Here is a 13801-nt window from a genome sequence, read left to right on the forward strand (position 1 = left end):
TCGGCGAGCCGAGGCTCCTCTCCAGTCACCGAGCGCTGCTGCAGTTGTGTCAGTGCGCCGCTGGGAGAGTCTCTCCGCTGCCTCTGTCTCCACGGCTCCCCTTTTCCGCAAAGAAAAGAAGAGAGGAGAATTAGGTCCCGGGGAAGCAAGCAAGCGAGCAGAGGAGGGAGGGCCGCCCGCCGCCATTATTGGAAAGCTGGAAAAACACTTTCTCACAGACAGACACACACACACACGCAACATATTGATCAATTGATATAAGGACATGAGCGATTTCACTTACATATTTTTGGGCGTATTTCGGGCCGGATCGAATGCTGCATGCTATTGCAGCCAACTCGCCGCTACCCCGTGCACGAGCGACACCGTATTGTTGTAGTCAAGAGACACACAGCAGAGGCACATTAACAATGGACTGAATATAATGATTGAAAAGCAACGTGGTGTTGGACCTAAGGAGGAGACGCTGCTGAACTGAACCACATCTCTCTCTCTCTCTCTCTCTCTGTGTGTGTTACTGTGAGGAAATCTGTCAAGAAGAAACAAATACGATTGACCCAAGAAGCTGTTTTATTGCTGGCTAATAACGCAGTGATTCATCACAAAGAAGGAAAAAAAATACTTTTTTAAAACAAGAAAATACGGACAATCCCACCCTGGATCAGCGGTAGTCTGATTAATAAATACACCATGCAAAAATAATCTTATTTGAATACAAGGGGAAGAGCCACAGAGTATATTCTGCGGTCTTTTCGTGCACATCAGGCGGCGAGGAGGGCTGCGGCAACAACCGGCCTGACAGATGCAAGGGAAGGAGAGACAAGGAGAATCATGCCATGGTATGTTGAAGACTGTCACTTAATAACACCGTCTATCTAACGTTCTCTTAACATCGAACAACACCCCATGCAGACATATCCGGAAAGTATGCGAGCGTTCTTATAGTCCACCACCATGGTGAGAATGCAGGGCGAGGTGGATGGATCATAGAATTCATTCTGTTCTGTGGTGTAGACAGAGAGGCCTGGCGTGGTCTGGTCACTCCACACACACACACACAGCCCAACATCCACTCCAAAGCCTGCGTCCTGCGTGGATATGCTTTAACAAATCGGGAGTTTGAAGTAAAACGCACGAGCCAATTAGTTTCGTTGTAAAATGAATAAATAGTCGGAAGTGAGTACGTGTTGGATATCACGTCGACGTTTGCAAATAAGATTAGAGAATTAGCCTTTCGTAAAGAACTTGTTAGTTTGTTAATGTGGGGGGTATCAGCTCAGGCCTAGCTCAGCTGAGCGGTATCATGGACAAACCCATGGTGGTTTTGACCGTGACATTACTAGACACAATAAAGCTGCGTATCTAATTTAATGTGACCGACCGCTTATTCATTACATTATTCGCTAATACTGTACACACTTTTGGGCATGATGAATCTGCACTTTGTACTGTTCGTCATTCTGCTCGTCATTACTCGTACATCATGAGCTTATTGTTGTTGAATGAGGTGCACAGCTAAAAGTGGACACTGCCTGCCCAACGAGTTAATTTGCAGGCCGTTATATGTATAACCTGGGCATATATTCTACAACAAGTGCCTAGAACCACATTGAAGACTGACCACTCGCATGGTGACAAACTAACAGTCAATTAGCTGATCTGATATTTTGTAAACTCTGGAATAAAATAATACAATCATATCCTATTGATTTGGGTTCAAACTGGGGACTGAGACAGATGGCTTTTGGTTTCCAGACTTACCATTTAGGTGGGATCGAGCATTGCCATCTGGAAAAAACACCACTCCCTTCATATTTCTCGATAGGAAATCTTGTTTATCTTGGGATTGGCAGTGGACTCGAAATATTGCAGGAAACTCAGTCCACACTACAAGCTGTAAGATTATATTTCTTTAGGCCTAAATAGTCTGATATATATATATATATATATATATATATATATATATATATATACTATATTCTGATCCATAGCTCGAATGCCTTCGGCAGCAAAGGGCCAATAGGGCTATGGACCAGAGCTATATGCATTACACACACACACACACACACACACACACACACACACACACACACACACACACACACACACACACACCCCAACCAACATTTCAACAATTACAGAGCATCAGATTGGGTTCTGTTTCTGCCTCATTTAGATCCCTCTGTAGATGTTTATCTGTGATTCATAATCGGATCCACAGTCAAAAGCAAACATGATTGGCAAGTTGTGCCTGGAAGTCATCCACAGCCTGCTTAGCTTCATTCACAATGGGAGGATATAAGAAGTCTGTTTTCTCTCTTCCTCGTTTTGCAAAATCGTATGGGAAAGGACAGCTCCAGACTAAATAACATATTGTCTCGGTCATTTTCCTACTTGTATTGATCCTGAATTACTTACCAATGCCATAAGGGTCTATTTTGCACAAATGCCCCAGTTTACCTATAGCAGATACTTCACAGGTGTTACATATAGGCTACTAATTAAAGGACGACTTCACCACTTTTCAACCTATCTAAATTGGTCCTCACTAATATTCATGATAACATTTTTTTTTCTGGCCCCTTTTCCACCGGGGCTTTTCCCCCACCTAATATTGAACCCGTTTTTCAGAGTGTTTCCACTGAAAATGATTTTGCTTCACAAGTCGTAACCCTAAAAGTTTGTTCGGAAACTCGAACAAAAAAATGGCCCCCGGTTCCGCCAAGGTTTCAAGAATGTAGAACGTTATCCAGTTCTAGAACCAATTAACCAAAGCTCTTTTGGTGGAAAAGGTGCCTCTGTGTCTCATAGGAGGGCTGTGGGCAGTTCAGAAACCTGAGAAATAGGATCCAGCAGGGAAGCACTCAGATCTCAAAGCATTCTACGGGTGCTGAACCAGAATTCGTACAGGTGAGAGGAGATGAAGTTCGCACACCAGGTCTTGAGCGCCAAACTTTATTTCAATAGAGATACAACGTTTCGACCCCTTCGGGCCTTCGTCAGGCATGAAGTATACAAAAGTAGGCGTGTATTATATACAGACGTCACAATGGACAAGCTGCTCTGCAAATGAGTAATCAAGTGATACACTCACCTCATCTACTAGACCATCATAATTAAATAGATATCAGGAACTAGTAGAAGGAATTCAACATTAATGTAGCACTAAAACCACATTTGTAGAGACGGTGAGTTCATAAAATCGAGGGTAGGGTGATGCTATGGTACAGAATAGTTTAGAAACCTGTTTTCCAGTGACCTCATCAATGGGGAATCCAAGCTAATATAGAAACTGCAGAGTTTCTATTCCTGAAAAAAAAAATACACTTATCTGCCTATGTCACTCGAGGACCGGTTTCTGAACTGCCCACAGCCCTCCTATGAGACACAGACAGAGTAGAAAAAATATTGTGCTATTTTATATATACATTAGTGAGGACCAATTATATGAAGATGGGTTGAAAAGTGGTGAAGTGGTCCTCTAAAAGGCTCTGTTCCATTCTGGCCGAACAGAAACGCTGAGGCCAGGTGCTGGCCAATGTGAATATTGGCTCACTGGAAACCAGTGGAACCTGTACGGGTGTGTAACTCTGAGTGTACAAATGGACCCTTCCGAGTCGATTTAGTTCCATCTTGTACACAAATGGACCTGTCCATGTTGTGTACACTCTCAGAGTTATGGGGGTGCTTGAAATTAAAGTTTGAGAACCACCACTGTACACTAAATGGAACAGAGCCTTTGTGAAGGAAGTAGGGAAGGAGCCCAGAAGTAGGAAGAGCTATTCTGTGTGCATAGAGCCATTCAAGTCCAACTGACGGAGCAGTAACCAGCCAAATTGCTTCCCTGGCACAAGAAATTGGGTGCATAGTTGCATACGGAAATTCGCACTGAGCGCACTGGTGTTCCCTCTTGTCGTTCATTTATCGTTCGCTTATTCAGTGCGCTCGGTGCGTTGTCGTTCAGAAACCTAGTGTGCTGCACCCCGGGTGTGCTGAGGGTTGTTCAGTGTGAGTGCATCACTGCGTTGTCTCGAACACACCCCGTAGTCTGGCAGCTGTCAGGCTTCTTTTGTTTAAAGTGGGAAATTTGGTATATAGTCTTTTTTTTTTTATTGGCCTAAAATATTGTCTATATGTATATGTATACATTCATGAATCCACTTGCTGACCGGCTGTCGGCATTGAGCAATGTTTTAATAGGGGTTTATATGTGACCATACCATTAACATCCTCCTATATAAGGCAAGATTTTCAAAATGTCATTATGCTTTATGTAGCATGGGATATGTCAAACTAGGGGGGTTACATGATTCTGAATCCATTTCAAGCATTAGTTTTCCCAAAAATGTGCTGACCTCATCACATTTGTGACGATTGCAATGGCCGTTTATAGACTAATCCACGGAACGGGTCTCATGGTTACGTATTTCCTGTAGGCGGACTCGACGTAGCTGCGGGGTTTAAACCCTCACCAGGCGCACCTCTTCTACTACAGTGAACGGTAGAGTGACTGATGTTAAGTCTGCCTCAAACATTACTCTTTTACCTGCTTTTTACTAACACTAACATTACAAAGATGCCCAGAACATTGGGATGAACCGGTGTAGTTTATGACTGCTCCAACAGTAGTGGCAACATAAAAAAAAAACCAGAGACCAGAGCCATAGAGTAATGGTTGAGACAAAGCAGTGAAAGATACATAACGTCAGTCTTACCCAACACCCAATCTTTCTGTTTTACACAAGGCTGCTGTACTTTATATACCTCATACTTTAAATGCTTAGTATGAGCCGGTATAAAATACAGCAGCCTTGTGTTCATAAAACAGAAATATTGTGTAAGACTGACGTTATGTATCTTTCAGGACCTTTCACTGCTTCGTCTCCCATTACTCTATGGCTCTGCTCTCAGCCACCGCGGTGGATATTTTGACATTCCGTTTTTATTTTATTTTTTATGTTGCCACTACTGTTGTATCAGCCATAAACTACACAGGTTCATCCCGATGTTCTGGGCATGTTTGTAATGTTAGTGTTAGTAAAAAGCAGGTAAAAGAGTAACGTTTGAGGCAGACAGACTAACATCAGTCACTCTGCAGTTCACTGTAGTAGAAGAGGTGCGCCTGGTGAGGGTTTAAACCCGCAGCTACGTTGAGTCCGCCTACAGGAAATACGTAAGCTGCGACCATGAGACCCGTTCCTGGATTCGTCTATAGCCCAAGGAGTGTTTTTTGTGCAAAACTAATGCTTGGAATGGATTCAGAATCATGAAAACCCCCTAGTTTGACATGTCACATGCTACTTAAAGCATAATGAAATGTTGACATTTTTGCCTTATAGGCCATAGGATGTTAATGGTATGGGCACATATAAACCCCTAGCCCTACAAGCAGAACCCAATGGTACTGAAGTTTCTGACATTTTGTAGACCCAGTTCCATGGGGTCCTATGCCACCTCCACCCTGCCACCGGGTACGCACACATAAATAAACGTAAACACGTTCGCATTAGTCAATCTGCACACTTTGAGGCTTTTTCATGTGAGGGCTTCTGAATGTATGAACTATAAGTACCTATACATACCGCTTGCGAATATCTCCTGTGTTGCGGAAGCCGTTAAGTATTTTTAATCTATATTTGATTAAAAATGTCGCTTTGATTCTTCTCTTCCTACCTTGTTTATTGACACCTCATTGTACCGCCTATCTGGCGGTACAATGGAGCAGATCAGGGGCAGGGACGTAGCCGGCACAAGCCAACCGCACATCGGGAGGCGGTACAATAAACGGTAAATAAACAAGAAGAATCAAAGCGACATTTTTTATCAAACATGGATTAAAAATACTTAATGGCTTCCGCGACACAGGAGATATTCGCAGCGGTATGTATAGGTACTTATAGTTCACAAATTCAGAATAACGCAAACTAAAGGAAGACGTCAAACGCCGCATATACGATGTTACCGAGGATGTTCATGTCCGCGTTCCAACATTCCCACACGAAAATATAGATACGTACAGGGACCCTACATAAAGCGATATCCAAATTTCAGAAAAGCTTTATGGAGGGTTCCGAGAGGGGCTAATAAACCCCTATAAAATAAATTGCTCAATACCAGTCAGCAAGTGGATTCACGAATGTATGTATATGTATATAGACAATATTTTAGGCCAATAAAATAGAAATATATATATATATATATATATATATACTACATTTCACACCCCACAACCCCGACTATCGGGGGCAAAAGCTAAGCTAGCAAGTAGGAATGCACCGAATGGGAAATTCTTGGCCGAAACCGAATAGCCTATAGGAAACGGTTGGCCGAATACCAAATAGCCGAATATGATTAATATTATATTGTTTAGTTTATTTTTACCAGAATTTGTACCATTGCTGTCATGGCCATACCAAGTTTGTTATAGAGCTACACATTGATAATGGCCAAAAGACATGATTACATTTTGATCACATGATCACAATAAAACGGTAGGTTACGAAAGGTAACCTCGGTTCTTTGACTATTCGGTTTTGGATCTAAAATCAACCGAACTGAATACTGAACATTCGGCTATTCGGCCGAATAGTTCCGGTGGCAGAATATTCAGTGCATCCCTAGTAGTAGCAAGGCAAGCATTTAGTACATCACCATGCAAGTGTTCATCATTTTCCTTGGTTAAAATGACCAGCTTTAACTCTCTGACGTGACCGACCAACGAACTAAAAAAACGGAGCACATTCCCGATGCGCATATCCGCAAACACAACTATTATTTAATTTAGTTAACCCCCTGTGTTGTTCATTAACAGGGTTTTTTATTTTATGTTTGCTCAGTTACATACACACACACACACACACACACACACACACACACATTCTCAGATCACAGTCACTGGATCAAAGGTGCTTGATATGATCCCAACATTTGTTTTGTTAAGTATTGAAAACTAACCGTACCAATGAAACTTGGATATTATTTTGTTAGTATGTTCCTCTTTTATGTGCACATGTTAAAATAAGTCAGAGTTGCACAGATCCACAGACGGTGGACTGCTATTGAGCACTTCTCTCTTCATTGCTCTGTTACATTTATTTTGAGCCCATCATGCCTTTTTAACTAGATCAAAGAAATAATATTCAACTCTTTTTTTTCTACAGGAAAATGATTTGCATTACAACCGATTCATTTAGAAGAAATACTAATATCTTGTTTTTGTTCTTTGCTTGTATTTGACAGGGTCCGATCTGCGTAACGAGCGACTGCCACACATTCTTCTGCTGATTAAAGTTGGAAGCCAATAGAAGACATTTAAATCTCAAACTTAAGACACCGTGCATAAGCTACTTTTATGGACAAAAACGTTCACGTTTATTCTCCAGTACCGCGCCTGTATATCGCAGGATGAATGTCACCAAACGATGATGATGGCAAAAAAGCAAGATGCACGAGGAGTACCCCTTTACAACCTTCTCGTCGTCGGCCTGTCGGGAACGGAGAAGGAGAAGGGCCAGTGTGGCGTCGGAAAGTCCTGCCTGTGCAACCGCTACGTTCGGCCGAGCGCCGACGACTTCTACCTGGACCACACGTCCGTGTTGAGCACCAGTGACTTCGGGGGCCGCGTGGTCAACAATGACCACTTCCTGTTCTGGGGAGAGGTCTCCCGGGTGCTGGAGGACGGGCAGGAGTGTCGGCAGCACGTCGTGGAGCAGACGGAGTTCATCGACGACCAGACGTTTCAGCCGCACCGCAGCACCGCCATGCAGCCCTACATCAAGAGGGCGGCGTCCACCAAGCTGGCGTCGGCGGAGAAGCTCATGTACTTCTGCACGGACCAGCTGGGCCTGGAGCAGGACTTTGAGCAGAAGCAGATGCCCGAGGGCAAGCTGACGGGGGACGGCTTCATGCTGTGCGTCGACGTCAGCCGCGGCATGAACCGCAACTTTGACGATCAGATGAAGTTCATCACTAACCTATATACGCAGCTCAGCAAGACCAAGAAGCCCGTCGTGCTGGTCCTCACCAAGTGTGACGAAGGAGTCGAGCGCTATATCAAAGATTCACATACGTTTGCTATCACTAAAAAGAGTCTTCCCGTGGTGGAGACGTCCGCACGCTCCAATATCAATGTTGACCTTGCCTTCCTCACTCTAGTACAACTGATTGATAAGAGCCGGGGCAAGCACAAGATCATTCCTTACTTTGAAGCCCTCAAAATCCAGAGTCAGCAGATAGCTTCCGCCAAGGATCGCTATGAATGGCTAATCAACCGTATTGTGAAAAATCACAATGAAACCTGGTTAAACACCAGTCGACGCATGAACACCTCTGGAGAGTACAAAGAATATGTCTTTTTGGAGGGCACAGCAAAATGCAAAAAGCTTTTTCAACAGCATGTCTACCGCCTGAAGCAAGAACACATTGAGAGGCGCCGTAAAATATACTTAAGCACTCTTCCTTTAGCTCTTAGTTCTTTGGTGCCTGACCTGGATGAAATTGACCAGCTGAGCTGGTCCGGAGTGCAGAAGGTCCTGGAGTCTAAACCGCACTTTGCCCACTGGTTTGTAGTTCTGGAGGATTCGCCATGGGAGGACACTTCTCACATTGACAACATGGAGGACGAGCGTATTCCCTCGGACCTGCTCGAGACTTCAGCTGCGGAAACTATATTTGATGCCCACCTGGAACATTTGCGCAATGAGTGCAGGCGGGCGGAGATGCGCCAGGAGTTTAAACGCAAGCTGGCAGCCTCACTGTTTGTCACACCGGGTAAGCCCTGGGAGGAGGCCCGAAGCTTCATCATGAATGAAGAATTCTACCAGTGGCTGGAGGAACAAGAGTACTTGGAGCTCTACAACCGCCACCAGAAGGAGATAATCGACCATGCTAAAGAGGACTTCCAGGAGCTGTTGCTGGAGTACTCTGAGCTCTTCTATGAGCTTGAGGTGGACGCCAAGCCGAGTAAGGAGAAGATGGGTGCCATCCAAGAGCTTTTGGGGGAAGAGCAGCGGTTCAAAGCCCTCCAGAAGCTTCCGGCCGAGAGAGATGCTCTCGTATTGAAACATATCCATTTTGTCTATCACCCTACCAAGGAGACTTGCCCCAGCAGTCCTCAGTGTGGAGACTTTAAGATCGAACAGCTCTTAGCTTTGAATTTCCCCACATGCTACCCCTTTTTTGATATGAAAACTCATTTTGGGGACACAAAGGCTGATCGAATTAACCTTGTGATACTGGGAAAGGATGGACTGGCCAGGGAATTTGCTAATGAGATTAGGGCACTCTGTACAAATGACGACCGCTATGTTCTGGATGGGAAGATGTACGAGCTGACACTGCGGCCCATTGAGGGCAATGTGCGACTTCCTGTGAATTCCTTCCACACTCCCACCTTTACCCCTCATGGATGTCTTTGTCTGTATAATTCAAAGGAGTCCCTAGCCTATGTGGTCGACAGCCTCGAGAGGCTTAGGGAGTCAACGTTGGGTAGAAGGGACAGCCAGTTGGCTCAGCTATCGACCTCTCTGCTTTTAGTCACTAAAAGGGGGGTGGGGTCCTATTCAGATATCGGTGGAGAAACCGCCTTAAACCTGATAACACAGGGTCAGCAGATCGCAAGGAGATTGCAAAGTAGCTTCTTAGACCCGGCCTCCCCTGGCGTGGGCTACGGCCATAATGTTAACGAGATGCAAATCAACCAGGTGTTGAGGGGCCTCCTGGACATCAGGAGGAGCACGTCTTTCTGTAGCAGCTCCCCTCCCTTGCCCCCCGAGCCTCCGTGTCTCAGAGACTCGCCTCACCAGGCCAGCGCCGAGGCGGACGTCCGCATCGTCATGTGCATAATGTGCGGAGATCCCTACGACAACGAACAGCTCATTTCCCCCTTCTTGATGGCACCGCATTGCCGGCCGATATCGAACAGCGGCACCTCCGTCATGCTGGAGCACACGGTCGGAGGACACAAGCTGCTCATAGAGCTCTCTCTGCTGTCCTACCACGCCTCCTTCTCGCTGCGGAAGAGCCGGCTGGTGCACGGCTACATCGCCACGTACTCGGTCTGCCGAAAGGCCTCGCTGGAGACCCTGTGTGCGTTCCTCTGCGAGGTCCAGGACATCATCCCGGTGCAGCTGCTGGCCGTCGCGGACAGCCAGGCGGAGCTGACCGACAGCGACTACGCCCGCGAGCAGCTGATCCAGGGCGAGGAGCTCGCCCACGAGATCGAGGGTCGCTTCAACAGCGTCGTGTGCGGCTCCGGGGGCGTGGTGGGTGGCCTGCACCGGCTCGAGATGTTCCAGCCGTTCCTGAACGAGGTGGTGGAGAAGCGCAACATCGTGGAGGCCACGCACATGTACGACAACGTGGCCGAAGCCTGCACCACGGAAACCGTGTACTCCCCGCGCTGCAGCTCTCCCAGTCCCGTCACGCTGTTCCTGGACTCCGAGGACGACGTGGAGCCGTCTCCGCCGTACTACGACGGCGCGCTCACCGGCTCCCACGGCGGAGGCTTCACCCTGCCCGACCTGGACTCCAGTGACATCTCCGTCATCTCCGACATCGGCTCCTTCGAGAACAAGCTCAACAACAAAATGCCCCCGCAGGTCAGACACAAGCCCACCGTCACCTTTGACTTCCGCAAGTCGAGCCGCAGCCCGTACGGCGACACGATGGGCCACCGTCGCTCCCTGCCCTCCGCCGTCACGTGGGTGCCCGCCGGAGACGGAGGCTACGACCCCTCCGACTACGCCGAGCCCATGGACGCCGTCTCGAAGCCGCGGCCGAGCAACGAAGAGATAATCTACTCGGTGCCGCACGACAGCACGCAAGGCAAGATCATCACCATTCGCAATGCCAACAGGATGAACTCCAACGGCAACGGCTCGGATAGCGAAGCGGACAGCAGCTCCCTGGAGCGAAGGAGGAAGTTCTCGGCCGCAGGAGTGAAGCCTCGCCTTTACCGCGACCGCTCAAAGCGCCTCGGCAAGTTCAGCAGCTTCCGCACCAGCTTCATAGGCAGCGACGACGAGATGGGAGTTCATCCCAAGTCCAAAGAGGACGACTTCGGAACCTTGAAAGGAGAGAGCCTCGTTGAAGAGAGTGAGGACCCCAAAAAGAGGAACATTCTGAAAAGCCTGCGGAGAACGGCGAAGGTATGTATGCCTCCTTTTAACTGCTAATGATATACAGTACTGTAGTTTATATTACAGTACTTATGTGGGGTATATTATTCAATGTTTCTGTGTAATAGTTGTACCTCATGCTGAGTCAAAGTTGAGGGAAGGACTTTGTCTTGCAGAGTGTTGAGATGAATTTGGCATGCCTCAGTGCTGCCAGAAATGGTAACCGCAAGACATCCTTCAACCCAACAGAAGCTAATGAGTGCCACTCAACACAGATTTAATTTACATTCACGACTGCATCATTTATCTTTCCGACAGAAAACGAGAACAAAGCCCCGTCCGGCTATTCCCAAGCCCTTGGAGAGCAGTTACTTTGGGGTCCCGCTTGCAAACGTCGTGTCCCTCGACAGACCCATCCCGTTATTTATTGAGAAGTGTGTCCGATATATCGAGACAACGGGTAAGCTGTTATTTTTCCTTTTGTCCCATGTGCAATGCAGTTACATTCATTCATACAAAGAATGCATTATTACATTTGCATGGCTATTACAGATGGCTAATTTAAACATGCTTCCCTTTCTCAATAGTAAACAAGTCTATCCATGATGCACGTCGATCACACGGTTCTGTAACTGTAGTGGGTGATTCTTTTCCTATATTATAATACGTGTTTTTCTCCTCTCTCCCATTTCTGCCCAGGTCTCAATACAGAAGGTTTGTACCGGGTAAGCGGAAACAAGTCAGAGATGGAGGCCATGCAGAGACAGTTTGACCAGGGTGAGACACCGATCATTATATATATATAATATATACTGTATATACAGTATATGGACAGGAAGGAGACTGGAATTTGTAACCTACAGTCCAACCAACTGCAACTGATGCGTATCCTTTCTCTCCTCCTTTCACCACCCCATCCCCCCTCCTCCTCCTCCTCCTCCTCCTCCTCCCAATGCAGACCATGGCCTGGACCTGGTGGAGAAGGACTACGCCATCAACACTGTGGCCGGAGCCCTGAAGAGCTTCTTCTCCGAGCTGCCTGACCCACTGGTGCCTTGTGCCCTGCAGGTGGATCTACTGGATGCTTTCAGTAAGAAACCCCCCCCCCCCCCCCCCCCCTTGATGTTGTTGGCTGGACCATTAAAAACTCTCTTTAGGAGAGTAGTGGAGAATTGGTCATCTCCTGCTTGTTTGTAGTGTACATTGATCCCAAGGGGGTCATAGCAGCGGACGTGACACACGGATACAGGCAACTACAGCAATTCATTTGCTCGTGGATGCACTGACTAAACAAAATCCTGTCACAGTGACCATAAACATCTTATCTTAAGTGTAAACTAGATACACGGTCGGGTAGCGATAGTGAAAAATAACGCAACGAATGCAGTCTTGCTAGGCAGGTGCTTCGTTATGACGCTCGTGTTCACCACAGAAGACAAAGAAATTGTTGTTGGTGTTAGCACATCATGTCATGCTTTAGCTATTGAAAAATAGCAGACCTACAAGCTCGTAGCGCGCCACCGAGTGGCGCGCTAGGAGCTTGTAGGTCTGCTATTTTTGAAAAATCGAAGAACGACTGACATAGAAACATAGCTTTTTCAGAAAACTGTCAGGATGTAGTTTAGAATCTGATCTCGGGTCAAAATGGCTTAACTGAATTGCTACCAGCACGAAGGACTGACGTCGTTCAGTCTTTTTATCCAGTGACGAGGAGGAGTCTTGTCGTGGATAAGTGCTCGCTTGTGAGACAATTACCGACTGGTTCATTTTGGTATGGAGGATCAGTTTTGGCTTCCCATTTACCGTGAAGGACGACGTCTCGAGCCACATTGCTAACTTCAACCGTCCTCTGTGTGTGTGTGTGTGTGTGCAGAGATCAACGACCGGGAGCAGAGGCTGTACACCATGAAGGATGTCCTGAGGAGGTTCCCCCGGGAGAACTACGATGTCTTTAAATACGTCACGAGCCACTTACACAAGTGAGTGCCGTCTTTAAGTCTAGCGTCGCTCCCCGGCCCCCGCATGCATTTCCATCCCCCTTTCGTTGTGGTTTTTTTGCTGACGTGAATATATTTCCCCTTTTTCCACGTCGTATAGGGTGGCCCAGCTGAACAGGCTAAACCTAATGACCAGCGAGAACCTGTCCATCTGCTTCTGGCCCACGCTCATGAGGCCAGACTTCACCACCATGGACGCCCTGACCGCCACGCGCACCTACCAGACAATCATCGAGACCTTCATCCACCAGTGTGCTTTCTTCTTCTACAACCAGCCCCTCCTCGACTCGCCCACGGGCCTCGGCGGCGGCGGCGGCGGCCTGCCGGCCTCGCCGACCACCACGCTCGGCGGGAGCTCGGCCTACTCCTCCTGCTACCGCTCCTCGCCGCCGCACGGCGGCACCACGGCGGCCCACTTCAGCCCCCTGCAGCAGTCCTCCCCGCCCACCACCCCCCAGTCCCCGCTGCAGTCCCTGCTGCCGCCGCTGCACCAACACCCCCACCCCCACCCCCACCACTCCCCCGCCGAACAAGAGACACTGTGAGAAGACAATGAAACCACGACGTGCCCCGCCCACAACGATGCTGGACCTTACCTCCAACACACACACACACACACACACACATACTGTACAAACACACATGCACACTAAAAAGACACTACTTTTTTTTTTCTTCCCCCGTTGT

At 47.4% G+C, this 13801-nt stretch overlaps 1 protein-coding gene across 1 annotated transcript; it reads left to right on the forward strand.

Moving 5' to 3' along the window:
- On the forward strand, window positions 1–13801 carry arhgap35b (Rho GTPase activating protein 35b). The gene is made up of 7 exons (XM_080779973.1): window positions 1–839; window positions 7240–11147; window positions 11436–11577; window positions 11817–11894; window positions 12076–12207; window positions 12991–13096; window positions 13215–13801. The coding sequence occupies exons 2-7, from the start codon at window positions 7422–7424 to the stop codon at window positions 13657–13659; spliced, it is 4629 nt and encodes a 1542-aa protein (XP_080636099.1). The 5' UTR covers window positions 1–839; window positions 7240–7421; the 3' UTR covers window positions 13660–13801.

The sequence above is a fragment of the Protomyctophum bolini genome, assembly GCF_963924005.1.
Source record: "Protomyctophum bolini genome assembly, chromosome: 13".
NCBI lineage: Eukaryota > Metazoa > Chordata > Actinopteri > Myctophiformes > Myctophidae > Protomyctophum > Protomyctophum bolini.